General features: G+C 46.2%; 1 protein-coding gene across 2 annotated transcripts; it reads right to left on the reverse strand.

The window, feature by feature from the left end:
* Window positions 1–244: 244 nt before the first annotated feature.
* LOC310752888 (TLC domain-containing protein 4-like) lies at window positions 245–25,834 on the reverse strand. 2 transcript variants are annotated; one of them, XM_083594032.1, is made up of 7 exons: window positions 25,533–25,834; window positions 13,159–13,329; window positions 12,366–12,455; window positions 9,626–9,684; window positions 6,666–6,760; window positions 3,711–3,784; window positions 245–2,734 (listed from the first exon to the last, which is right to left on the reverse strand). In XM_083594032.1, exons 2-7 carry the CDS (start codon window positions 13,311–13,313, stop codon window positions 2,443–2,445), a joined length of 765 nt encoding a protein of 254 aa, XP_083450158.1. In that variant the 5' UTR covers window positions 13,314–13,329; window positions 25,533–25,834; the 3' UTR covers window positions 245–2,442. The 2 variants fall into 2 exon arrangements, with proteins under 2 accessions (XP_083450158.1, XP_083450159.1); XM_083594033.1 differs by lacking the exon at window positions 25,533–25,834 and adding an exon at window positions 16,682–16,757.
* Window positions 25,835–27,868: the final 2,034 nt, after the last annotated feature.

The following is a 27,868-nucleotide window of genomic DNA, read 5'->3' on the forward strand; positions in this document are numbered from 1 at the left end:
CCTAAACTAGGGTTGCCATATTTCAAAAAGTGAAAATCCAAACACAAAAGTTGTTGAGTTTTGGGGTGCCAAACTTCCTGATTTCCCCAGATATTTAAGTGTTTTCCACCCGGGCACTGTTTCCAATAGCCAAATCCTGGCTATGTCTGGGAAATTTCAGATGTATTGCAGCCCTAACATCCACCAAATGCAACACATAAACACGCATACACACAGAGACAAGAATGAGTAGAGGAAACCAAAATTTAATAAATTAATCTTATTTATTATATTAATGTTCACTGATTCCAGTTAATAAATGGAGGTTAGAAAATTAAAAAATGCTGCATAGTTGAGGATTAAACCATCTGAACAACAGAGAAAATCAACAACAGAATTTCCACTGCTTGTATTTGTGGCATAAATTTGTTCATAGTGAAATGATGTATGCCAGCAGCTGTACCCTTACCACAAACTGGAGGGTACTTTTCCAGGGTGATGCTGAGTGCTTGGAGAAGCATTTTAAGGCACAGATTTGGGAACAATGCTTTCACAAGCTTCTTAAAAATTAGCTTGCTCTCCTAGCAGCCAGGTAGAGGAATGGTAGAGGTTGACCCAGAGCATATAAATTCTTACTGAAGTCTACCCAAAGACGTTAAGCACCTGGTGTTGGTATATTTGGTCCAGCGCAACCTTAGAAGCAGAGTTCCCAAGAAAAGGCTCCTGTGCAAACCCACGGAAATTAATGGGGGCTCCATTTCAGCTGGTTTAGCACAGGTAAACTTCCTGGGTTCCCCCCTCAGCCTTAGAGATGGAATAACTCTGTTGTGATTAGTGCTGTGGGTGGGGGGGACAGGGGAAGATTCAGCATAAGAGAACAAGTAAGGAAGTAATAGCATCAGTGCAATGAACCTTGCAAACATAATGCTAAACCCCTGACAACTAGTTGTAAGCACTGTATCATCAGAATGTGTGTGCAGAGGGGCGGGAGAGAAGCAACTGTTCTTCTGCTGTTGGTCCTTAATGAATCAAAGATACAAACCACATGGAAATCCACCTGGGCCATTCTCACAGTTGCATCTTAATTTCACTATGAATAACAGAGGAATGGGACACATCTATTTCCCACGTTCAGCAGCAATGTGACGCTCACACCACCAGATCTCCACAGCTGGGGCCTTGCTGTCACAGTTTGTCATGCACACAATGCGTGTGGTTTTTTTTGGGGGGGGGGCATGAGCCTGATCCAGCAAGCTCTTCTTATGTTCACATGTGACACATGACATTATCAGTGACTTTTAGGAAGCGATAATCCACACTGCTGCACTCAATATTACGACTGACGTACAACAGAATATTGCAGTATTGTGCTGGAATGATGCAATTTTCCTCTGAAGAAGGATGCTGTCTCAAGGAGAGATGCCTGGGTTCAGAATGGCAGCCAACACCTGTTGGAGTAGTTCTTGTGAAAGGTAACTGGGTCGGCCCCGCCTGCCCCCAACAACCTCACAGTTTGCTTTGAACTAGTTCTGCTCAGGCCTTTTTGTGTCAACCTCTTTACTTTCAAGCTCTCAGAACAAAAGCGAGCACAGCCAAGAGCAGTGTCATGGTTATGCCCAAGTGAAGAGAGTTATGAATCCTTGTTTTGCTGAGGACGGCGTTCAGAGGACCCTGGTATGAAGGAATGTCAAGTTCCACCCCAACCTGGTAGAGTGGAAACACCTTTTTCCAAACACTGTCTTCCAGTATTTACTACTGCCGTCCAAGCATGGACAATCCTCCATTTTCAGTGCCTCAGTTGACACAGTTTCCTCCTCTATGCATTCAGCCTATTTCATTCTCCCAACATACTTCTATAAAAGAACAAAGAGCCATTGGCCAAAGTGGCAGAACGGTTTCCTTTCGTCCCTTCTCTCTTCCTCTAAAATATCCCTCCAACAGAAAACCAGGCCCCTCTACCCTGGAGGCAATGGTGCATATTTTTCCTTCCAACTGATAGACATGTAGCTGAAACAAGGCAATGAGCTGTTTAGACACACTGTCACAGTCTAAGCCCGAAGCCACAAAGACCAGACAACTGTTGATCCAGCTATATCTCTCTTTGCTCCACACCCACCCATGAGAGCCAAAGGATATTCCTGTGCTTCACACACACAGAAAGAGTTTAAGCTATACATTTCAAACCATGTTAGATGCCCAGAGAGTCCATCCCCAAAACTGAGATGGATGTTGTTCTCCAGTTGCTCATTCTGTTCAGGGTGGCCAAGATGATGGAAGAAAAAACAAACAAATGCTCCAGTTGTGTGGATCCAGGGTTGTCTGCCTGGGCCAAGGGGATGGTGAGAAGCAGTTCCTATGGCTACTGGCTTCTAAGGGTATTAGAAGGGGGAGTATCCAGCGTGGTCCAGAAGTACTTAAGAGTCTCTGTGTTCCTGACCAAGTACTGCCCCGTTCTCAACATCCTCATGCTGCCTTGCGAGACACGGACCGGCAGACGGCTCGGTAGAAGCCCCGGGTGATGCGATACATCCAGACCATATTGAGTACTTCCAAGGCTAGGCTGGGCCCGATCCAGGCCAGCTGTACACCCAGGCCCAGGCGCTCATACTCAGGAGTCCCATACCAGGAGTAGACTTGCATGTAATAGCTGGGGATGACGGCAATCCGAACCACAAAGAAGACCACCATCATGGCCAGGCCATTGGCCAAGACGACCCAGGAAGAGCGTGGCCAGCCAACTGCATCCAGGAACCATCTGAGGTAAGGCAAAAGTATTGTGTCAAATGTGTGTGTGTATGTATATATATATATATATATATAAAACCACGCGGGGGGCTGCCCTGGAAGATGCCACCCCTTCCTTCCACCTCTTTGAAGAAAGCAAAACCACAAGTCATCCACAGGCTTATTCCAGACCTCTAGTGAGGTATGGGGAACCAAGAATTCAGCAGCATTAAATCAGCCATGGTTCTCCCAGATAGAACGATGTAGCAGTTTCTTGAGAAGTAAGCTTTGAATGGGGTCAGTGCTATGAATTCAAGGGGGGTGCCCTCTGCATCCCCCGTTAAGCTTCACTTGTTGGTGGAACACAGGGCCACCTATGGTTAATTCCTCTAGGATTAAGGGATCAGGAGTGAGCTGAGCTTCCTTAGTGGTGGCCACCCAAAGGACTTAAGATGTTGACTGTGGAATTATTATTATTATTATTATTATTATTATTATTATTATTTATCCCCCAGCCACTCTGGGCAGCTCCCAACAGAATATTAAAAACACAATAAAACATCAAGCATTAAAAACTTCTCTAAACAGGGCCACTATCAGATGTCTTTTAAAAGTCAGGTAGTTGTTTATTTCCTTGACATCTGATGGGAGGGCGTTCCACAGGGAGGGTGCCACTACCGAGAAGGCCCTCTGCCTGGTTCCCTGTAACCTCACTTCTCATAGCGAGCGAACCGCCAGAAGGCCCTCAGAGCTGGACTTCAGTGTCCGGGCTGAAGGGTGGGGGTGGAGATACTCTTTCAGGTATACTGGGCCGAGGCTGTTTAGGAAGTGGGGGGGCTTTACTCTGGCTCCTTGTGAGGGGCCTGGAGAACAGCTGCTTTCCACAAGCCTGTTTCTTTTGCTATGAAAAGGATATGCAGACCCATATTATCGAATGGATATCACAGGTATGTGAAGAAGCTCCTGAAACCATAAAAACCCTTGACTTACTCCATCAGAAAACTCACCGCAGATTCACGAAGGGTGTGGAGAGTTCCGAGAGGAGACGGAAATTGGCAAAGTAGGGCAGCACCCCACGGCTCTGTGGGGACAGAAAGAGAAACCTTGAGATGCTGGCCTCACTGTTCCCCAAGACAGTGCCAAAGGCCTCACTTTTTCCAGTGCCAGAAGATTCAGGCAGCTCTCAGGTACCTCCCTTTCTCTCAACAGCCAGGAAGCCAAGCAGAGAAAGTGTTAGAGAGCAGCAGAGCAGAATACCAGTACAGCCAGACTCCTTGGTGCCACCCATGCCTTGGTTGCTGGGCTTTTCCATCCTGAATGATGCAAAACAATTTTAATGTCTGTCCATCCAACAGGACCTTGCCTAACCTGTGTATATCTATACCAATAGAAGCTGGTCTGCAATACCCGCTTCTTTGTTTTGTGTTCCAAATACGTGAACTGAACCAGTTCAGCAACACGACTAGCATGCAATACGTGAGCAACTTTACTGGGCTGGGTTGCAAATCCATCCAAGCAAGTTCCTTAAAGGTAAAGGTAAAGGGACCCCTGACCATTAGGTCCAGTCGTGGCCGACTCTGGGGTTGCGGTGCTCATCTCGCTTTATTGGCCGAGGGAGCCAGCGTACAGCTTCCAGGTCATGTGGCCAGCATGACTAAGCCGCTTCTGGCAAACCAGAGCAGCGCACAGAAATGCCATTTACCTTCCCGCCGGAATGGTACCTATTTATCTACTTGCACTTTGACGTGCTTTCAATCTGCTAGGTTGGTAGGAGCAGGGACTGAGCAACGGGAGCTCGCCCCGTCGCGGGGATTCGAACCGCCGACCTTCTGATCGGCAAGTCCTAGGTTCTGTGGTTTAACCCACAGCGCCACCCACGTCCCTAGCAAGTCCCTTACAAATGCCTAATTGCATGTCAGAAGACAGGCACAATCTCATGGGTCATTTACCTGTTCAATTCCCCTTGAAATGAATTGAGAATTTTAGGAACATCTGTTGCAGCAGAAGTATTGCTCTAGCTGACTCCATTTGCTATGAAGAAGCAGGCTGGGCTGTTACAAGGAGAATGACCACAGGGGATTCAAGAATTAATGCTTTCAGGAAAGAGAAAGAGCCAGAAAGGGCAAGGTAATCAGCAGTGGAGGCAGGAGTCCTCAGATGTGGGCTGAAGTTATATTAATCTGGGGTAAATGGTATTGCGGCTTGACCACCCTCTAAACCCATTTACTAGTAACACAAACTCTGCTATTGATTGTGAAAAATCTCCATTTCATTTAGCAGGACTAGCTACCAAGTACGACAAGATTGCAGCATAACCTCATCCATGAGATGGTGGACTCTTCTTCTCACTGAATTCACAGGAGTTGCTTCCATGTAAGTGTTCAAAGGATTGCTGTTATGTTAACCTCAAGGCTCAATGTGATGCCAACATTTCCTTATCATTTTCTAGCCAGGTAAACATTCCCTTGAATCCAACATGTGATTGGTTTTTTAAACTGCTTTTAACGGTTTTAATTTTATGCTTTCTAATTGTTTGTTCTACTGTATATTTTAAGTAAGAATGTTTCCATGTTATTGTGCATTTAATTATGGACTGATTTTATAGTTGCAAAGTGCTTAGAAGCCATTTTGGCATATAAGCAGCATATAAATAAATGCCTATGTATAAGGCGGCCTATGTTATAATGGCTATTCTGCAGATGAGGTAAGGAGTCTTGAGGAAACACTACTTCCTCCAAGGTTGCTAAATCAATCAATGGCTGAGCAGGACAAGCACAACTTAGAAGCACACATGGATTCCTCTTGAACAGGACTCTCCACCTCCTCATACGAGATATGACAGGCGCCCGGTGTCTGCACTTTCCGGAAACAGTTGAAGATATTTCTGTTCTGGCTTTATCAGCTGAATTAACAGGTCTTCCCCACGAGTGTTAAGACTTCTAGTCTTGTTTTAAATGTGCTTGTTGTTTTTGAGTTTTTCATTATTTCATGTGTAAATCACCTTAAGACTGTGCTTAGGAAGCTGATTAATAAATTAACTTTGGTGGTGGTGGTTATTTCTGACGAGGGGAAAATAATTCCACCATTTCACAAAGACTTAGTGATGGAATAAAAAGTTAAACCGAGATAAAAAACTTTTACATTCCCCCTCCTCTTTAATGTGGCATACCAATGCTACTTCTCATTATGTATCCAAAATGTCTGTCCTTCTCCCTTCCTAGCATATCTTGTTCTTCTCAACCAAGGATGAATAACTTGTAGTCCTCCAGATGTTGATGGACTCCTGTTGCCCTTAGTCCCACCCAGCTTGTCTGAAGGTCAGGAATTATGGGAGTTGTAGTTCAGCGACGTCTGGAGGGCCACAGGTTTGTTGTTCCTGTTCTAGACTGTGAACCCGGAGGCAGGGACTGTCTTTATACTTTATACTTCATTTCCATACAACACCTTTTTAGGCTGCAATCCTAAACACACAAATTAGCGGGTCAATCCCATTTAACTTCACGGGACTTATTTCTGAGTATTCATGCTTATGGTGGCTCCCCATGGCACACGCTCTCTGTCTCTCTCTCTTAAAAAAAAAAACCTTTTAAAAGTTCCTGGAGCATGGAAATGAAAAGTAAATCAGGAGTTCTCAGACATATGGAAGTTATATTTCTCAGCCAACCGATCATTGGAAGCGGGGGGGGGGGGGGGCAGGGATTTCAGTCTGTGCTATGCTAATTCTCTTTATTTTCCCTGGTCCAGATTTCAGACCATGTCCTTTTTTGCCCTGATGACAGCCGGTTTCTGTGGGTTGGGAAGGAACGATGCAGCACTGAAAGCTGTAGAAGAGCGGAGTGAAGCAAAGGGATTGATGAAGAATGGTTTTGTTTTTTCTTTTAGAAAAAGGAACAAGAATGAAGAATAAGAGGAAACCTCTCCCCCGCCCTCCTCCCCAATAGCTAAAGGACTCTGGAACTAACCAACACGTATCCATAAGCGTATAGCGCTGCCAAGTGGTGGCAAACGAAAAGCGAATCTCCCAATGTCCTCCAGTACCGCACTAGCAGCAACAGATCTAGAATTCAGAACACAACACAACATACGCACAAGGAAGGTTTACTGGGAGATGAGCAGGCGGGATACAAGGTTCAAGCATGTAACAGAGCAAGGCCGACATATTTCCACCCCTGACCCCGTGATTCTTCTTTTAACAGCCAATCTGCAGGCAGAGATTTAAAAGGGGAAGATTTAAATGGGGTAGGAAAAAAGGTTAAAAAGGTAAAGGACCCCTGGACGGTTAAGTCCAGTCAAAGGTGACTATGGGGTTGTGGCGCTCATCTCACTTTTCAGGCTGAGGGAGTCAGTGTTTGTCCACAGACAGCTTTCCGGGTCATGTGGCCAGCATGACTAAACCACTTCTGGCACAACGGGACACCGTGATGGAAGCCAGAGCGTACAGAAATGCCATTTACCTTCCCATCACAGTGGTACCTATTTATCTGCTTGCACTGGTGTGCTTTCGAACTGCTAGGTTGGCAGGAGCTGGGACAGAGCAACGGGAGCTCACCCCATCGCAGGGATTCGAACTGACCAGCTAGTAGCTTTATGTCCATCTGCCAGCAGTGGTACAGGAGAGTGTTGGCAGTCTGGGCCCCAATGTCAGCTACTCAGTAGCATCCAGCAATACAACCATTTTTTAAAAAAAAAACCATTACACTATCTTTATATTGAGACATTTACCTCTCTCCCTCCCCCCTCACATATTACCTACCGCTGAGGAAACCTAGAAACCTTATATAGTCCCCATCACATCATAATAATCCTTTGAAATACAGAGGGTGTTTCAGCCTTCTTCCAGAACTAAGCGTGAATCCCAGTATTTGGGATGAGCTTTCTTCACCCAGAACTTTGCATCCTCCCCACTGTATTCTCCTCTGCCCTACGGGCCTGCTTCACCCTGGACCACAGTTTTCTAGCAGTTTTCCCTTTTCTTTAATGACCTTGACAAAAACCGGAATGTGTATTTCCGCAAATTAAGCCTCTCAGAACTCCATAAACAACATATTGGGGTTTTTTTTCGTTTTTGTTTTCATTGGCTAACAAACCCATTCCCACTGCATCCACTAAATGTCTCTATTATTATTATTATTATTATTATTATTATTATTATTATTATACCAGATTTGGATAATTTTGGTTATTTATAAAATTATAAATTATTTTATTATTTATACCCCACCCATCTGGCTGGGTTTCCCCAGCCACTCTGGACGGCTTCTAGCAGATTATAAAAACATAATAAAACGTCAGACATCAAAAACCTTCCCATTAAAGTGTTTGAAAATGTTATTGGGTTAAATACATATTTTATCTCAATATACACATTTCTAAATACCGTATTTTTTGCACCATAACACTCACTTTTTTCCTCCTAGAAAGTAAGGGTAAATGTCTGTGCGTGTTATGGAGGGAATGCCTACGGGTGGCATGCCTACGGATTTTCCTCCTCTAAAAACTACGTGCGTGTTATGGTCGGGTGCATGTTATAGAGCGAAAAATACGGTATATGTTATCCTAAAAGACACATTTTTAATATGCCGTGGCATGTTTCTAGGTAAGGGCTGAACTGCAAAACTCAGAGAAGTGCAAAATCAGGAAGATTGTTGCATTCTGATCTGGTCTGGGAAGTGTGGATTGAGTCTGCAATGGAATTCAGAGGAACTCTGTGCTATATGATCATTTTTGTGTGTTATTGGATTGACATAACTTGTGATTTCCAGAGTTTTGACTGAAGGCACATGAGGCCATCATTCACTTCCTGGAGGAAAGATCACTTGGGAACTGCATGTTTGCCACCTTGGGAAGAAGGATATGGATGCAAGTAAGTAAGTAAATAAAAACTTTACCAATGGGTAACTGAGAAGAGTGAGAGTGAATTGATGGAGGCTGCAAGAGACTCCCTGGCAGAAGAAACAGGGCTTCAAATTCACTTCTCCCAGAACTAAATCGCTGGATGAAATTCACCAACTGGCAGCAAAAAAGATGCTGTACATCACAAGTGATTGTGTACTTAAAAAAAATATTTAGACACCTTTTATTCCACTTTTGCACCTAAAAGCTGCTCAAAATGACTTACAGTGAAGCTATAGATAACCACAATAAATAAAAACAATAGATAAACAGCAAAACAACAAAATTAGAAACATAAAACAAGCAAACAGGGCAGCAGATAACACACACCAGTATGTTTTTTCCTACACAGCCTCAGCTGCAAAGCTTTTCTTCTTTCTGTGCAGTCCAAACTTCCCCTTCACTATGAGATGGGAAGTGGGGAAGCACAAGCTCCTATGTTTTGTTTGAGGGTGATTCTTTGGGGCCCAATCCACTGGGAATGCCTCAGTATAGAACAGGGGTCTGCAACCCGCGGCTCCGGAGCCACATGTGGCTCTTTTACACCTTTGCCGCGGCTCCGGGGCGGATACTAGCGAGGGGAGGAGGCGCATTGTGCGCCCCGACACTCCCCACTGTGGCGGGCGCTGTACTGGCTGTGATGTCGAATGGAGGCGGTGCGTGCGTTAGTCACGCACCGTCCCGACGTCACCTTCCCGCCCGCTGTCAGATCAGAGGGCAGCGGCGCGCATGCTTTAAATGTTGCAATGGTTTTGCGGCTCCCGGGTTTTTTTTCTTCGGAAACGGGTCCAAGTGGCTCTTTTTGTCTTAAAGGTTGCAGACCCCTGGTATAGAATCACCTTTCCTGTTCAATTTAATGGGTCTTGGGTCAGGGCGAGATATCCCCAGTGGCATCTGATGGCAGCAGGCCAAGGAATAGAAAGGCAAACTGTGGCTGTGGTGAGGGGAATGGCAAGCTTCCCCAGAAAACTTCTGCTACCAGCCTTGGCCTTTCTAGCCTGCCCAACGAAATGGGGGCCATGATACTTACCATACAGCAAGTATCCACACGTGACAGCTATGTTCAGCTTGACGAGCCACGGGTCTCCCCTGCAAAGGATGGAAGAGTGGGAGAATGGTAAGATCTGCTTCTGGGAGATGAATCTACCTTACTTCAATAGGTGCCAGTTTCCTTCTTTCTCGCATGCAAGAAGCACCACATGGTGTTAGATGGAAAAGACCTCCCTGACTCAGTAAGAGAGGCTGGGCAAAAATGGACTGTCCGCTACAATGCACTATGGGTGTATCCAGATCAGCAGTCTTTCATACCGTCTGCGTGCAGAAAAAAGACACGAGGCCCTTGCTTTGCTCCATCACCATGAAACATCTTCAGGACTTTCTTTCTTTTTTGCCATGCTTTTGTATTTTACATGTTTGGTTTAGACTAAGTGATGACAAACAACTAGCTGGGATGGGTAACCTATGACCCTCGATACCAAAGGTTGCCAACTTGTGCCTAAAAAGGCTTCACTGGTGCCCCAGACTCTGAGCTTTCATTTTTTCAGAATCAAGTGAGTCTCTAATCCTACCCCCCCATGAAGAAAGTTATGAGGCAAAATGTGCAGGTACCACCTCAGAAATTTCATTCAAATAAGAATGAATGTTGTGTAGCTACCTTCAATATTTTTCCTGGTACTGAGGAATGCTCCCTGTTCCATAAACAGCAACAGCATCTCTCTCTCTCTCTCTCTCTCTCTCTCTCTCTCTCTCTCTCTCTCTCTCTGTGTGTGTGTGTGTGTGTAACCAATATTGTGCGAACTCCACAATCAAGACCAGCAGGACATAGGTGACTTCCCATGGAAAGTGTAAGATTGTTAGGGGTGACTTTATCTTCAACACTGAGGTCCTCCTCTGAGGGCCTTCTGCTGGTTCCTTCACTGTGAGAAGCGAAGTTACAGGGAACCAGGAAGAGGATCTTCTCGGTGGTGGTGCCCGCCCTGTGGAATGCCCTCCCATCAGATGTCAAGGAAATAAACAACTATCTGGCTTTTAGAAAACATCTGAAGGCAGCCCTGTTTAGGGAAGTTTTTAAGGCTTTATGTTTTTAGATATGCTGTAAGCCGCCCAGAGTGGCTGGGGAAACCCAGCCAGATGGGCAGGGTAATAATAATAATAATAATAATAATAATAATAATAATAATAATAATATTGTGTTATGCTATGCTCCCCATGGCAGCCATTTTGTATTACGGCAAACCCTCTCCCCACAGCAGCTATTTTCTGTCTGGGACACCCAGAGCTCTCTCAAATCTGAAATGTACGCACTGTTCCAAAAAGGTTGGTGACTAGTGCTCTATATAGTGTCAAGCTACAGCATTTCCCCTCATCCCTCACCATCTGCCATGCTGGTCAGGACTGATGGGACTTGCAGTCCATCAACTTCTGGAAGGTCATAGGATCCCCATCTCTAGATGAAAAGGAGGCTGTGTCTCTAGCAGTCCCCCCAGCCGATTCCTTGTTGTTGAAACTGTATAAAACACACCCATGGGTCTTTAAGATTTTCCCTCACAGATTACAACTGACCGTAAGGATTGATGTGAACTAGACAATAGGAGCTAGCTGCTTCTGTGGGAGAAAGAACAAAAAAAGAGAGAAGTGGAGGAAATTTAAGGACTATTTGAATAAATATTGTAATATAAAAAAGTAGAAATTACTTGAAAGAAACAAATAGGCCTAGGATTAAACTAAGTTATAATTAAATAAATGGGATTTAGAATGTTAAGAAAAGTGAATAAGATGGACTATAATTGGAAATTGTTTTAGTTTAATAATGATATTGGAAAGCTGTTACTTTTAATTACAAGGAAACTCAGAAGGGAGGGATTTGAGGAAGTCAACCAAGATGTTTAAAAGGTTGGATTTGTGAAGAATTAAGTTTGTTTTTATTGTTTATCTGTTTATTGTTCCCTTTTTTCTTTTTTCTTTTTCTGTTTTTGTGGATCATTTTGCTTTGTGGTTTGTGTTATCATTGTGGAAAATCTAATAAAAAAATTATTAAAAAAGAGAAAGAGAGAGAAGTTGTAACAAGGTGGGAGCAAAACCTGGTCTTTCCCCAATCTCTGACAACCCTGATGCCAGTGACTGTGGTCGCACAACTCTCAGGCTGAGGGCTGGTCTGAATACAGCCTTATATTACCACAAAGATGTACACAGCTAATATCCCACATGTAGCTGGTGAATCTAAGCCGGATTGAACATAAACTGACAGTGGGCTGTGTGCTCCAAGAGGGTGAAGTCGACTAATCAGGGTCACAGATGTGTTGGTAAGAAAGGAACAGAAATACCAGGGTGCAGACCAAAATGCCTGCTGAGCTTTAGGGACTCGCTTAGCCAGCTCCGCTCAGGAGCAATGTAAGGCTAACTGAAAGAAAGGCATGGATATGCGCATTGCAAGCAGAGTGGGAGGGAGGAAGGGAGCAGGGGGATATGGCTTGGGCAACAACATAAACACCTCTTTAGGCCCACTGCCAGCTCTGGCCCAGAAGCTGTGCCCGCCCCCCTCCCGCAATCCTAAATCTCAAGAAACACAAGGGGCTATTCTTCCCTGACACAAAACAACCCTTCATGCCTTCCTAGCACAATGTGTCCCATCAAGCTCACATGCACCAGTTCTTCCTCCCCTCTCTCTCTCCCTGGGGAGGGCAGACTTGACGAATCTGCACATGCAAGCCTGGACAGCAAAGTGATCAGAGGAAGCGTGCGAGCAAGCCAGGAGGGCCTTTCCTTCTTACCAGATAGGGTTGGCATTTACAGCATCATCAAACCAAAGGATGCAGAGGCAGAAGAGGCCGACTATCACAGCATGGAGGGTGGACACACATCTAGGGAGGAGGATAAGACAGGGTTACCCCAGGACTGCAGTGCTTGTGTCACTCCCCCCCCCCCGCATGTGCACTCATGTACACATTCTCATCTCTTTCCTGCAAAGCAAGCGATGCTCCAAGGCTTCTCACATGCTAAGCGGGGAGCGGTTCTTCCACTGAACTAGCTGAGAGTGTGAGAGAGAGCTGCAGGACTCTCCACGTCCCCCCTCCCCGACCACTTAAACATACTATACAGTGGTACCTCTGGTTACAAACTTACCGTATTTTTCGCTCTATAAGACACACCTTTTCCCTCCTAAAAAGTAAGGGGAAATGTGTGTGCGTCTTATGGAGCAAATGCAGGCTGCGCAGCTATCCCAGAAGCCAGAACAGCGAGAGGGGTCTCTGCACAGCGATCCCTCTCACTGTTCTGGCTTCTGGGATTCAGAATTCCCCCCCCCCCCCTGGTTTTCCTCCTCCAAAAACTAGGTGTGTCTTATGGTCTGGTGTATCTTATAGAGCGAAAAATACAGTAATTCGTTCTGGTGGTCCGTTCTTAACCTGAGGTACCACTTTAGCTAATGGGGCCTCCCGCTGCCGGTGCGCCGCCAGCGCGCCATTTCTGTTCTCATCCTGAGGTAAAGTTCTTAACCTGGGGTACTACTTCCGGGTTAGCAGAGTCTGTAACCTGAGGTGTTTGTAACCTGAGCTACCACTGTACCTGGAATTCCATTCGTTCTGCTTGACTGATGGAAGGGTGGAATATCTGGAACTCAGCGACAAAGATAACTGTGGGCTGACAGCGGAGAAGAAGAATTGGAAGGCCACAAAGCTACCAGCCACAATACAGTAGCCCAGGCGGGTGGAGTCCTCCATTGGGTCTCAGCAACACCTGCAAGAAGACGAACGTGTATGGGGACTTCCGGGTTGGCGCCATCGCCGAATGGCGGACTCCCTCCGAGCTCCGGAGGGAGTCTGCTCGGCAGGGGCTGGGTTCTACCGCACCGGCGATGCGGGGACCCTTAGAAACCACGGCCACGGAGGCCGTGGACATGGAGACTCGGCTTGCACCGTTAGCGCCCTCCCGACTCGTGAAGGAGCCTTTTTAAAGGCTACGGATCGGGTGCCGGGGAGAAGCGTGGTGCCTTGAGTTCTCTGCTTCCCCTGCTGAGCGAAGCCGCATGCCATTCGGCGGAGAGCGCTGACTTCTTCCATTGAAAATTCGGACTTTTCAACAACAACCCGTGAGTAAATTTGGAAATCGGGTTCAAAAGGAGGAAAAAAAAATTTTTTTTTCGAATTGGATACGAGCGGGGGGGATCCAAAAAGGAAGTCAGTCCCCTCCCTATTGTAAACTTTCCAAAACAAGGACGGGGAAACCAAGACCCAAAAAGGCTTGCATTGCTGATAAAAATCCAAAATTTCACGATGGGGAACTACAAGAACTGTGCTGGAGGAGGAACTGGAGAAGGGAAACGCAACCCCCCCCCCTGGGAACCGGGGTGACTGAAGAGAGAGCCTGGTGAAAGGAGTCGGAGATCTTGACAGCTGTCAAAATAGCTGTCAAAGTCGAAAAGCGGAGTGGATTTTATTATGAGAACTTGGCTGGTTAAATTTGATACAATTTGCTACAACTTGTTAAAATTTGGATACAAAATGGCGAATATGGATAACAAATTGACTTTTGGATTAGAGGAAACAAAGATACAACAATCCCCCTTGAGGAGTTTCGGGACATTACAAGGATTGGGAAAGTGGAAAAACACCAATGGAACTTTACAGGACTGGTTATCTTCTGGGAAAGCTGCAAAACGGAAATAACATCTCGTCTTCAGGGTGTTTTCTTTTTTGTTTTTTTAAAGGAGACAATAGATTTTTCTATTGAAGAAAGGAAGGGACTGAACGTAAGGTTTTGCCCCTGAATAACAACCATCCCTGCAGACTTACCAAACTTTCGAACTACAACGTTTTAGCAGCGGAACAAAGGGAAATCAGACTACAACCTGGAAAGAACAATGGAGGGAGTTCTATTACAGTTTTATTAAAGACTGAAGTTAAAGTTTTGAAAAATAATGATAATAATAATAATTTTGATTTTCAAAAAAATTTATTTTTAATTTTAAAAAAGAAAAAGCCAGCAAGGAGTTGGGGAAAAGTTGTGATTTATGGTCTTAAGAATTCCAGGCAGACACCAGGGGTTGATGGTCAGGGGGAAATTAAACCGGGGACAGGGGGGGGAGAACTAAAACTCCAAAGGCTTGCCAACTTGGTTATTTTTTGCTGAATTGGTCTATTATTCATTATATTTTTTTTATTCTCTACCTTTTCTGTTTCTATTATCTGGGGTGCTTCTTTTATTAAAAAATGGAAATTGTGGAATGACATGGGGTGGGTCTTGGGGAAAGAACACTGGGTTTTTTTTTTTCTTTTTTTTACTGTAAAACAAATTAAGTTTCAATTTGAATGGGGAACTTGTTTGGCCAACAATATGAAAGGGGAATATGGTAGGGGTGGGGGAAGGGGGGAGTCCCGTAAAGTGATATTTTTTGTATTTTTGAAAAATTTTAATAAATATTTTTTAAAAAAAAAAAAAAAAGAAGACGAACGTGTATGGGTGTGTGTGGAGAGCGGGGGGGGGGGAGACAGAACAGAGTTGGGGGTGGGGAGCCCCCTACAAATTCACCAGAATCATGCGTTTGGAGGAAATAATATCTGCACTTGGCCCTGCACTTGATTTTTCTGAAGTGACACTAGCTTTGACCATGATCTTGACATTGAATAAAAGTTTATTAAATAGTCATAGAATCATAGAATTGTAAAGAAAAGGTAAAGGACCCCTGGACAGTTAAATCCAGTCATAGGCGACTATGGGGTTGTGGCGCTCATCTCGCTTCAGGGCAAGGGAGCCGGCGTTTGTCCACAGACAGCTTTCCGGGTCATGTGGCCAGCAGGACTAAACTGCTTCTGGCGCAACAGGACACCGTGACAGAAGCCAGAGCGCACGGAAACACCGTTTACCTTCCTGCCACAGAATTAGAAGGGACCTTAAGGATCATCTAGTCCAACCCCCTGCAGGAATATGTAGCTGTCCCATAAGGGGATCAAACCTGCAACCTTGGCATTATCAGCACCACACCAACTGAGCTATCCAGGATTAACTGACCTATCCAGGAGTCAGTCAAGGCCCAGTAAATTGTCAAGTGGTTTGCCAAAAAAGAAAGAAAGGGAAAAAATGGTTTGAGAACTGCTACACTAGGGGTAGCAGACGAAGTATTTTTGGTCTCAAAGCCATATAGCAAAGGGCACTGAACTGCTGCCTGGGTTGAGAGCATTATAGGGTCGATTACACACAGCCCAGTCTCTCCAGTTTACTCTGCCACAGGCAATATTGCAAATGACTCATAGTCTCAAGCTCTGAAGGACTGCAGCTTCTGTCCCACTCATTGATTGATGCAGCCACAGATATGGAGCCGGTCCTAGACAGTCCCGTGGATCTGTAATTTTTGTGAATTGCAAGGCAGGAACATTTGGTTATATGCTTTGCTATGGCACATATATTCCCATTTTAAGAACAGGGTGGGAGTGCCCACTACTGGGCTGACAATTCACTGCATGGACAAAGTGCCGATGGTGGGGAAGAAGTTCAGTCTCTGATATATGGGACAAAGTTAGGCTTGACCAGCGCGTCATAACACCATAAGGATTAAGCGGCTGCACATGGTGTAAAATGCACGATATAGGAAGCACAAGTAGCACAACTATGTGGCAGCTTAGGAGGGGATCAGCCGTGTTATCTAAAGGAATTGCAAGTATGCCAAAGGGATAAGTGTCACTAGATCTCCCTCAGGGGTTTATGTACCCAGAACAATCTAAGCAGCAAGTGACAGGCGAAACTTTTAAAGGTGGGAACATACACTGATGACCCCCACACAGATAATATAGGTAAGATAGCTGGTGACATCCAGTTGGACGACAGGTTCTGAACGCTGGCAGAAAGAAGTAAAAGGGGAATCAGGCAAGACAAGAAGGATCTGTAAGACTAATGAGCTTAAGAAGACCAGACAAGAAAAGAGCCTCTAAAATGTAAAGGAGGAAGATCTGGTGCAAAATGGGTGGAGAGAAGGAAAACAGGTTATTTCTTAATATCCAAAACGCGGAGTTTGGGTGGGAAGACCTAAAAATGGCGAAGAACAGTAATTTTGGTTAGCAAGAATCAGCTGCGTTAAAATGCATAGAAAACAAACCTGCAGTGTCGAGAGCAGCTGGCAAGGGTCAGGAGACTTCCTGAGCTGCGCACGAACAGGAGCAGATGAAGTGAAATACTGTATACTGTAGAAGTGAGCTTGGGCTTAGGATCAGTGGGATGAAGGGAGCTAAGGGAGGGAGGAGCGAAGGAGTGAAGCGCAGAGGAGGCTGAAAAACTGAAGGAAGAGGCAAAGGAAAGGAAGGAGAGAGGAAGGAGAGGATAAGAGGCAAAAGGTTCCAGAACTATCTTGGTGACTGAATAAGAGAGATGAGAAGGCTGATGGAGAGGTGGAAGGAAGTTGCCTCCAGACTGCTACTGCTTAGCAGGAAAGAGTCAGGCGCATACTGGAAATTTAGATTTGCATAATTAAAGCACTGTCACAACAAATCCACTTGTAAAAAAGAACAGCAAACACACAGGCTTCGTGCAGTTAGGAAATTGATGGCAAAATGGACTAAAAAGTGTGTGCTCATGACTGACGGATGGGAAGACCTTTGTGCAAACAGATTTGGGTGAATGTTTGATAGAGCTGACATCATACAACACCAGTGTAAGTAAATCGGGTTGAATGCTCAATAAAAAGATTGTCTGGAGCAACCTTTCTTTCCACAAGATCAAGAGGGTCACAATGCGGAGAGAATTTGACCAAAGGTAGCTGCTGAAGGAAGTTGTGTGGAAAGAGAATCTGGGGGTACCAGGCTGCGTGGTCAACATGACTCTAGAAACTCCTAAGAATGAAGGGAAACAGGAGTATTATCAGAGACAAAAAGGTGATTCTCTCAGAACTAGACAGAAATGAGGAGACAAGACTAAAGGGGTCAGCAAACAATAGCTACAAGAGGACAGGAGTAAATAATGAATTTTCACGGAAGGAAAATAATATGAGAAAATATATGTGTGTGTAGGAAGGAGACTAGGGCAATTGGGAGTACAACTACCAAGTAGGGGGGTAGGAGAGCTGAAAATAATGCAAATATATTTTTCATCTGGCAACCAGTGTGCCCCTTTAGTAGTACAGTGGTACCTCAGGTTAAGTACTTAATTCATTCCGGAGGTCCGTTCTTAACCTGAAACTGTTCTTAACCTGAAGCACCACTTTAGCTAATGGGGCCTCCCGCTGCCGCCGGAGCACGATTTCTGTTCTCATCCTGAAGGAAAGTTCTTAACCCGATGTACTATTTCTGGGTTAGCGGAGTCTGTAACCTGAAGCGTCCGTAACCTGAAGCGTATGTAACCCGAGGTACCACTGTACATGAAACCAAAGGGGTGCAATGGTTGGCAGGCATGATTTTTTTTCAGCTCTCCTACCCAAATATAGAGCTCTGTGAGTTGGAAGGAAAAGTTGTTGATGATGAAAGTTTAGCCAGCTAGAGGCAGAGGAGTGGCCTTATGGCTATTAAGTGCCCTCCAGTAGCTGAAAGCAACAACTTGTTTTATCATCTCTGGCCAGGCTGTTAAATCAAGCTTGGTAGAAGAGACAAATCTTATCAGATAAGAGCAACGTTTTAGAGAACATGCTGCCCCACACCAGCTTGTCTGTCTCAGATCAGAACCCACATTCGTTCCAAAGGAATCTAGAGCACGTGATCAGTCCATGCACAGCACAAGCCAGGTATCTGCAATCGCACCGCTATTTCTTATCAACCGTGAATGTGGCATGGAATACACCCAATATTCCCCTGCAGCTCCACACAGCAGAATTAAATTGGTAGTGTGGTAGTCATGTTGTCCTTCCAAAATGCAGGCCCATCAAATAAGGGCAAGAGTGTTCCTCTCAATGGATTGCCCAGGTCTCCCTCTCTCCTATATGGCTCCTACATTGGGCAGTTCTCTATAGCTTGGTGTCAGACCATTAGCTTGCTTAGTCCAGTCCACTACTTTTCTCTCCAAGGTACTGGGGTCTTCCCCAAGTCTGCTATTGGAGCTCCTTTAAGTGGAGATGTACAAGGCACTATGGAATGTATAATGCAGAGAGGCACTCCAAATCATACGGAAGCTACAGCCTATAGGAAGAACGTTTCGTGTGAATGAATTATGAGTGTCGGAGTGAACAGTCCTGAGCTAGTCAGAACTAATGGTCTAAGGCAGCTCCCTGCGTTCGTTCATATGGCAAGTGTATTTGAGAACAACAAAATACTTGCCAGGTGTTCAAAAACACATGTTCATGTTGGAAACCAGAGGAACATGAAACTGCCTTGAAACCAATATGTGTTGGTTTCATGAGGAAATGGGCATCTGCTCTTGATTCACAGACTTCCAATGGGTGCAGGATTTCTAAACACTCCCCCCACGTCCACATATGCAGAGGTCACACAACTGCACCTGGTCTCTGCACAGTTCTCAAGGGCATCTTGCACAGAGATCTGGATGCAGAGCAGAAATGTGTTTGGCTGGCTTTATTTCTGTGTTTGCTGGTCTGGACTGAATTGTTTGATCAAGGTGCATCCTGTTCAAAGCCCAGATTCCAGGAAGGAGTTGTAAAGGCCTGCCACAGGACAGGGCAGCTGGAGATTAAGCCTGCAACCTTATGCACATTTAAACAGTGACTACTCCGAAGTCCCATTGATTTCACTGGCGTTTATTCCCATATTAGAGGATTGCACCCTTACTTGTTAGCAACTCTCATTTAATTCAGTGGGGCTGGCTTCTGAATAAACAGACCCAGGATTAGCTCATACAGTTAGGTAAAGGTAAAGGGACCCCTGACCATTAGGTCCAGTCATGACCGACTCTGGGGTTGTGGCGCTCATCTCGCTTTATTGGCCAAGGGAGCCGGTGTATAGCTTCTGGGTCATTGATTGATATTTCATTTATTACGGCCATAGGCCCATACAGGTAAAAAACAACACATAAATAACAGCTTGTGCCGTAGGGAAAAAAAAGCAATCGCTAAAACACCACTATAACAATAAAATACTATAAAATGGAAAGGCATACTACGCCTTAATTTGCTTGTAATGCACCTTGGCGTCGCTTTTGGGAAAGGACAGCAACTAGGAACCTAGCCACCTTCAGGGTCGTGTGGGTATCCTTGTCCTGCAAGATTTGGGCAAGGTGGAATTTTGGTGGGGTACCCTCTAGTTTCTGTATGATTGATCCCAACAAATTTGCCCGTGGCACATTGAACAAGGGGCAAGTGAACATAATGTGCTGGAGCGACTCCGGCGTCACCTTATCACATTCGCACACGGCGGGGGCTTGGCCCTTTGAGAACCTATGTCTCAGGACATTGGAGGGAAAAACGTTAAACCTCGCTTTGGTGAAGGCCAGTCTATGGGCAACAGTCGAAAGGGAGGAGAGGTATGATGGAACGCAGTAAGTTAAAGTGATACCAATGTTCTGGGGCGAACAAACACCTCCCCCCAGCGTATAATTTCGCTGTAAATCGATGTCATCCAGTCTTTGGCGGATCAGTCTTTGAGCAGTGATTTGGTCTAGTTTTAGGGAATCTGAGGGAGAGATTCCATAACTCAGGAGTTTGGCATGAATTCTACTAGTCCAAAGGCTAGAGAATTCATCTCGCCATAAGCATTGGACAAGGTAATGGTTTGGTAATCTATGCCACAATGATAACCAGTAATTGAAGACTTGCTTCCACAGGCAAGTTTCTAAGGATGCGACCTTCAATTCTAGTCGCATGGCTGCGTTGCTTACGCACAGGGGGAGCATTAGGAGCCGACGTAGGAATTGGCTTTGCAGAGTCTCAAGGGGAGCAAGATCTGTCATCACGGCCCAGAGCGGGGCAGCATAAGCAAGCACGGCAACCACTTTTGCCTTGAACACCTTTAGGGCCGAGGGAACATGCAAAGCTCCGTCCGAAAAGAAGAATCGGAGGAGCGCATATGACAAGGTTTTGGCCTTATTAAGTAGGTGTTGAATTTGAGCTTTCCACCCCAAATTGTATTGAAAAATAACTCCTAGGTATTGAAATTTTAGGACTTGCTCTATTTTTGCTCCACCAAGCTTCCATTTGTATAATCTCCGGCTTCTGGAGAAAATCAGAATCTTGGACTTGGCATGGTTGATGGTTAATTGATTGAGTTGACAATACGTGGCAAAGATCTTCAGAGCTCTGGTTAGTCCAACACGTGTATAAGATAGAATTACCGCGTCGTCCGCATATAAAAGGAGTGGGCAGCGGTAATCCGCTAGTCTAGGCGCGTGTGTACTTGGAGATGAGTTGACTAGGGGTGCTCGCATGTCGCTGATGAATAGGTTGAATAGGCAGGGAGCCAATATACATCCTTGGCGCACTCCCTTGTTTATTGGTATCGAATTTGTAAGGTTGCCCGCTGGAGTGAATCTCACTCTGGCAAGGGTACCTTCGTGGAGCTGGCTTATGAGCCATAAGAGTCTTCTATCAATGCCCTGTTTCGCAAGTTTCTCCCAAAGAATATTTCTAGGAACGCTGTCAAAGGCTGCCTTTAGATCTAAGAAGGCAGCACAGAGGTAGCCCCGGGGGGGGGGGAGGAGTACTTCCGTGCCAGATGATAAAGAACTATCGCATGTAGCCAGCATGGTCATGTGGCCAGCATGACTAAGCCGCTTCTGGCGAACCAGAGCAGCACACGGAAACCCCGTTTACCTTCCCACCGGAGCGGTACCTATTTATCTACTTGCACTTTGACATGCTTTTGAACTACTAGGTTGGCAGGAGCTGGGACCAAGCAATGGGAGCTCACCCCGTCACGGGGATTTGAACTGCCGACCTTCTGATTGGCAAGTCCTAGGCTCTGTGGTTTAACCCATAGCGCCACCCGCGTCCTGCTCATACAGTTACTTTACGACAAATTTGTGAGCGCGATCACAAGAAAAAACAACCTTGAACTGGTTCTAAAACAGTACAAGGTGAAGGTGTGCTGTTGACTATCCAACACATTTCTGTTCAACCTTTCTCTGACTGCCCCCTCCTTGAAAAAAAGGCCAAGCAAGACCAACAGCTTCTCTAGGAAATCTGTTCTGAACTGAACTCAAACCACCCTCCTTGGGATTCATGGTCATTGCTGCTGTTCACATCGGGAATGGCTGTTCCCTCTCTTCTTTCTGAAATCCTTTAAAATATTTCTGAACGAAGCAGCCTAATCTTGCCCTCCTAATCTTCTTTGCTCCAGGCTAAACATTTCAGAGTGCCTTTGGTCCTTCTTTCACAGCAGGGCAGGCAGCAAGGGTTGGAACTGCTGGACTCCTTCAGAGGCTCATGCCTGGGCCAAGGCTTCACTGCCATTCCCAAGGTATTCCATCCTGCTGCTGTTGCTCCTTCTTGCTGCCCATTCCCTGCCCTCATTGAGTGAATAGGCAGTGACAGACAGACAGAATAAGTAGTAGCAACAACAGAAGCAGCAACCACCTCCACTCAGCTTGCCCTCTTCCTCTGGCTTGCTGTGTTGAATTGACACAAAGGAAGAGGACAAATGAATGGGTACTGGCAGCAACTACCAGGTGGCTCCACTCAGGAACATCTTGCTCAATGCCCTCAAAACCTGAAGCTGCCACTCTTCCATAGGATTTGTCTTCTGGCTCAGTTATTCTAAAAATGCTCTCTTGCAAGATGTGTATTTTCCACCTGTGGTTCTCTGAACGGAAGACCCCTCCCAGTCAGTTTATGGGTCATACCAGAAGTGGCACTGGAGTGCCAGGGTTAGAATGCTCAAAGTTTTCTTTAATAAAAAGCAGCTGGGGAGTGCTAATCCAGAGTAGGGACCACAGGAGAAAGGGGTGCAACCTTCTGAATATGTCATTTGACCCAACTGGATAAACGTACAGGCACACAGGAGAAGTGCTTTGCAGCAAAGAGCACTTAGTGTGCAAAAGGTCCTTGCTTGAATCCCTGGCATCTGAAAGTACAGCTGAAGTGATGGTATGGCTTCATATAAGGCAGTTTCTTAACTACTAATTTGTCAGCATCCTGCTTTGAGTTGTGTTGCTAGCACTGAATTTTGCAACAGATTTGTTCTGCTTCCCAAATGATTGCAAAGAGGCTCCTGTTCATACAAGCTGACCACAACCACCTACGCATCTCCCAAAAGCTTTTGCAGTTTTCTCTCTTTACCTGACACCTTCTGTGTGCAAAACACGTCTTCTACCACTAAGCCATGTCCCCTTCCAGTAGGAGGTATCTATACCCCTGAATTTGAGCGGAGGAAAATGGTGTAGTGCTATGGCAATCATTCCATCAATAGAAGCTTTTTCAGCTTGCTGTATGAAATTATCCTCACTCTTAGCTCTGTGTGCTGTTTTTTGGGGGGGGGTCTCCCGACACACACACACCCCAAGCCAATTTAGAGGAGCACAGGGGGAGAAGAGGAGAGAAAGGCCCACTGTGCCAGCAGAAGTTCTTGCATGAGCTTCCACTAGTTAACAGTGTTTCTCAATGTTGGGCCTCCAGCTGTTGTTGAACTACAACTCCCATCATGCCTAGCCAGCAGGACCAGTGGTCAGGGATGACGGGAGCTGTAGTCCAACAACCATTTAAGCACGTGTGACACTAGTCAAGCCCAAGGGATATGACAGGGCCATTCTTATGCATATTACACCACATATGCAGGTCCTTATGTCCTGGGGTGATTTTGCTGTGATCTATTGAGATGCGGAGCCATGCAGTTCCAAGAGACAGGCGGGATTGCAAGCATGGCTCTATGCCATACCCAAACCCACATGCCTTCCAGCTGCTGTTCAGGTGTGCCATAAACCCCTGCATGAAGATTTTTACAGGTGAGGGCCGGCTCTGCATACCACCTTCCCATGAAATAAAATCTAGTTTTAACGGAAGTACTGGTCTGACTACTGAATTGTGTAAACTGCTGCTGGTTTTTTGTTTTTTGATCTGTTTTATCTGAATTGCTCAGCTCAGCCATGTACTGTTCCTAGGTTGCCGTTTTGTTTTTTTAATGGTTTGCTTTCAGTTATATTTTATGGTTTTGAATGTTTATGTAAGCCACTGTGGGAGAGCTATCAAAGGCGGCGGTATATAGATATTGCAACAGAAATAAATAAATAAAAGCAAAGAGCACCTATTTTGGCTATGGCACTTCAACTGAGGAATTTCCTCCTTCAGTACCATGGCACATGCCAAGCCCACGGCTCTCTAGTCAAAGAATCTCAGGAAGCAGGGTTGGGGGAAACGCATGTGCAAGGTTTCAGAGAGAAGAAGAAGAAGAAGAAGAGTTTGGATTTGATATCCCGCCTTTCACTCCCTTTTTAAGGAGTCTCAAAGCGGCTAACATTCTCCTTTCCCTTCCTCCCCCACAACAAACACTCTGTGAGGTGAGTGGGGCTGAGAGACTTCAGAGAAGTGTGACTGGCCCAAGGTCACCCAGCAGCTGCATGTGGAGGAGCGGAGACGCGAACCCGCTTCCCCAGATTACGAGACTACCGCTCTTAACCACTACACCACACTGGCTCTCTGCCAATCGAGGTAGAATTCTTAGCATTATAGACAACGGCCTGACTCAGCAGAAGGTATTTTTTTTTTATGTTCTTGGACACATCACAGTACCTATCACCTAATAACCTTTGGAATTTCTTCCAGTCTTACAGGTCTCAGATGGAAGTTTTAACCTGTGCGATGAGCCTTCATATGTACACTCCAACAGGTCGGCTTAAACTTGCTCAATCGTTGACATACAGTCCAATTCTGTGCATGCCAGCCCAGAAGTAAATCCCACTGAATTAAAAGGCTCTTACTCCCAGGAAAGTGTGTCTAGGACCACAGCTTAAAGCAGGCATGTTCAAAGTCTGTTCTGGGGGTCTAATCCGGACCACCGGCCCTAAAAACTTCAATCATAAAAAAGCTCAACAACCTCAATCCTAAAAAAAAGTCAACAACTTTGGTTGGCCCTTTGGATCTGGCCCTCTTTGAAAAAAGTTTGGACACCACTGGTTAAAGCTAAATATGTAGGCTTATAACCACCTACACATGCTGCTGGCTGTGACAAAGCAAGTGATCTCAGACTTATTTACATTTCCAAAGGATTCCACATACATAGTGGAAAGCATGTTCAACCATACAACTGCAGCAGTTAAGTTATTTTGTCTAGAAAATATACTCCCTGTGCCTCTATAGGACTTTACTTGCTGGATTGCTCTGTTAATGATGCTCTGAATCACACATGCAGGCAAAACATACTCTGGGCTTCTCCACCCTTTTTGAGGTTTCGGTTCCCTTTGCCACGGGGCCCATCTCCCTCTTGCCACGTATTTGCCATAGTAATTCACCCCCAAGGTCCCAGTTTACCAGAAAGGTCAAGGAGCCAGTTCTCCGGCTTCTCTTCATTCAAACGGGATGGGGAGGTAGGAGATATTATCGCGGAACCAGAGAAATATGCCCCCGGGCCGGTGAAGGAGGATCGTTAACTGGACTCCCTAAGAAGAGTGTGCTGGATCAGGCCAATGGCCCACCTAACCCACTGTTCTCACCGTGGCCAACCAAATGCCCATTATGGGAAACCAGCGAACAGGATCCGAACCCGAGAGACCCTTCCCGCGGTTTCCAGCAACTGGGATTCAGACGCACAGCTGCCCGTGCGCCTCCAGCTGTGGAGGAGGCGGAGCGCACAGCCCCCCAACCGGCCACCGTGGCCACCGGTAGCCCTCGACAGCCACGGAAACGCACAGCATGTCGCAGCAACGCTTTGACTTCCTTGCGCAATAACGAGAAAACAAAATGTCCTTCGCTTTGGGGGAAAGGGGAGCTCCGCTTCAGCCTGGATTCCCCCACTCAACGCTGCCCATTCCAAGAGGGACCTTGGAGACGCTTCGTCCCCAAAGCAGGACGGTTGGCGACGGACAGAGCCTCTCCAAAAGCCGGTTCTACTCGCGCCCCGCCGGGGCGAACAGCTCGCGGGACCCACCTGACACCCAGCCGAGCCCCTCCAGCTCCCGCTTGCCCGACGTCCGAGCTTCAGTCCGGCCGCGTGGAGGTCCCCGCCTGCCCGGGGTCTTGCGCCTCAGCCTTCGGCGCCGCCGCCACGCGCAAAGGCGCACGCACCTCCCTCCGGCCGCGCCTGCTGCTTTGCGCAGGGACACCGAGACGCCGGCGACGCGGCGGGGGCCCCAGGCAGGCGACACTCCCCCCCTCCCGGGCTCCTCCTCCTCCTCCTCCAGCCGGACCACAGGAGGCCAGCGCCGCCCGCTCCCCCGGCCTCCTCCAACCGGCGGCCTCCGCGCCGCCCTCGCTCCCGCCCAGATCCGCCCCGCGGACGCCGCGAAGGGGCGTGGGAAGCGGGCAGACCAAAGCGAGCGGGGGCGCGAGGTCGTTGCACCCGGCCGGGCGCGCGGTGCCACGAACCCGGAGGGAAAGCAGCTCCGAGGCCAGCCTAGTCAATCAGCTGAGGCTGGCGGTGTTTTATTTTACTTTACCAGCAAATAAGCCTCCCCACGCAGCTTGTTAGTAGTAAATCCACAGCATGAGTACCAATTATTATTATTATTATTAATTTTTATTTATACTTTTCAGATTTATACATTTCACTAATTTTACAGTCGTTTCAACATTTCAGAACTTGACTTCCTTCCCCCTCTCTCTGCGGTTCCTTAAATTTATTTTTGATATCTTCTACATATCCAAGTTAACTTAATTTGCTCACTTATTCATCTACTTTCAAACTGCCGATAATCCTGCCCATGTTGATATCTGCTTACAATTTATCTGTAAATATTTAATAAACCGTTTCCATTCTTTTATATAAAAAGGTTTGTTATCTTGATTTCTTATTCTTCTAGTAAGTTTCACCATTTCTGCATATTCTGTAAGTTTTTGTATCCATTCTTCCTTTGCTGGGACTTCTGCTTCTTTCCATTTTTGGGCAAGTAACATTCTTGCCGCTGTACATGAATAAGTTTCTATACAGTTTTGGTAGTTCTGTCCCTATAATTCCCAAAAGAAAGGCTTTTGGTATGTTTTTCAAATGATAAAATGATATACAGTGGTACCTCGGGTTACATACGCTTCAGGTTACATACACTTCAGGTTACAGACTCTGCTAACCCAGAAATAGTGCTTCAGGTTAAGAACTTTGCTTCAGGATGAGAACAGAAATCGTGCTCCGGCGGCACGGCGCCGGCGGCAGGAGGCCCCATTAGCTAAAGTGGTGCTTCAGGTTAAGAACAGTTTCAGGTTGACTGCGGACCTCCGGTACGAATTAAGTACTTAACCTGAGGTACCACTGTATAATGAATTGAAATGATAGATAATGAATGGGAAAGGATCTTTAAAATAGCATAAGTAGCAATTACAAGGAACGGGCTTAAGAAGTAAGGCAAACTGCTTAGTTCCCAAGGAATCGTCTCCATTTGCTTTCATTGCATTGCATTGGCCTCTGATCTCATACGTAGACAATCTCCCTCAGGCATTTCTCTATTTATTTCATTACATACTGTACTAAATTACCTTTCCACCGAGAAACTCAAGGCGGCAGACATAGTCCTGCTCCTGCTCCTCCCCATTTTATCATCACGGCAACCTTGTGAGGTAGTTTGGGCTGGGAAGTGAGTGACAGGCCCAAGTTCACCCAGGATGCTTCCCTGGGGCTGAGCAGATTTGAACCCGGGTCTCTCTCTCCCAGGTCCTAGTCCAACACTACACTGGCTGTTGTGGGGAATTTTATTATATATGCAGAGATTTATCAACTGTCAGAACATGCTGACAAAGTGGGCCCCTGCTCCATGAAAGCTTGTGTCATTAAAACGTGCTTCTATTTCAAGGTGAAAGTTTAAGAAGTAGATGAGCAAGCCCCTTCGCATGCCAATTGCGCCCTCAGGCTCTCCCAAGCACCCCTGCTGCCTCAGCCCACGGGGCATAGGTGCTAACTCCCTGGGGACTTGGGTGCCTGAACACCCACAAAATTCCCCATGAAGGAGGTAAAGGGACCCCTGACCATTAGGTCCAGTCATGGCTGACTCTGGGGTTGCGGCGCTCATCTCGCTTTATTGGCCGGGTCATGTGGCCAGCATGACTAAGCTGCTTCTGGCGAACCAGAGCAGCGCACGAAAACACTGTTTACCTTCCCACCGGAGTGGTACCTATTTATCTACTTGCACTTTGATGTGCTTTCGAATTGCTAGGTTGGCAGGAGATGAAGGAGCTAGGCATCCACAAATTTTGGTGCAAGGGCCATGCACACTGCATGGCACCCACGGCCCTAGGCACCCACGGTCGCAGGGCCAAGTTGGTACTCTTGCCATGGGG

Source organism: Podarcis filfolensis, assembly GCF_964270895.1.
Source record: "Podarcis filfolensis genome assembly, chromosome: 17".
In the NCBI taxonomy this organism is placed as follows: Eukaryota; Metazoa; Chordata; class Lepidosauria; order Squamata; family Lacertidae; genus Podarcis; species Podarcis filfolensis.

Coding starts and splice junctions, on each gene's coding strand:
- LOC310752888 (XM_083594032.1), bottom strand. CDS start 13,313: ATGGAGGACTCCACCCGCCTGGGCTACTGTATTGTGGCTGGTAGCTTT. Junction 9,685..12,365: donor GTAAATGCCAACCCTATCTG/GTAAGAAGGAAA, acceptor CATCCTTTGCAG/GGGAGACCCGTGGCTCGTCA. Junction 3,785..6,665: donor ACGCTTATGGATACGTGTTG/GTTAGTTCCAGA, acceptor CTGTCCCCACAG/AGCCGTGGGGTGCTGCCCTA.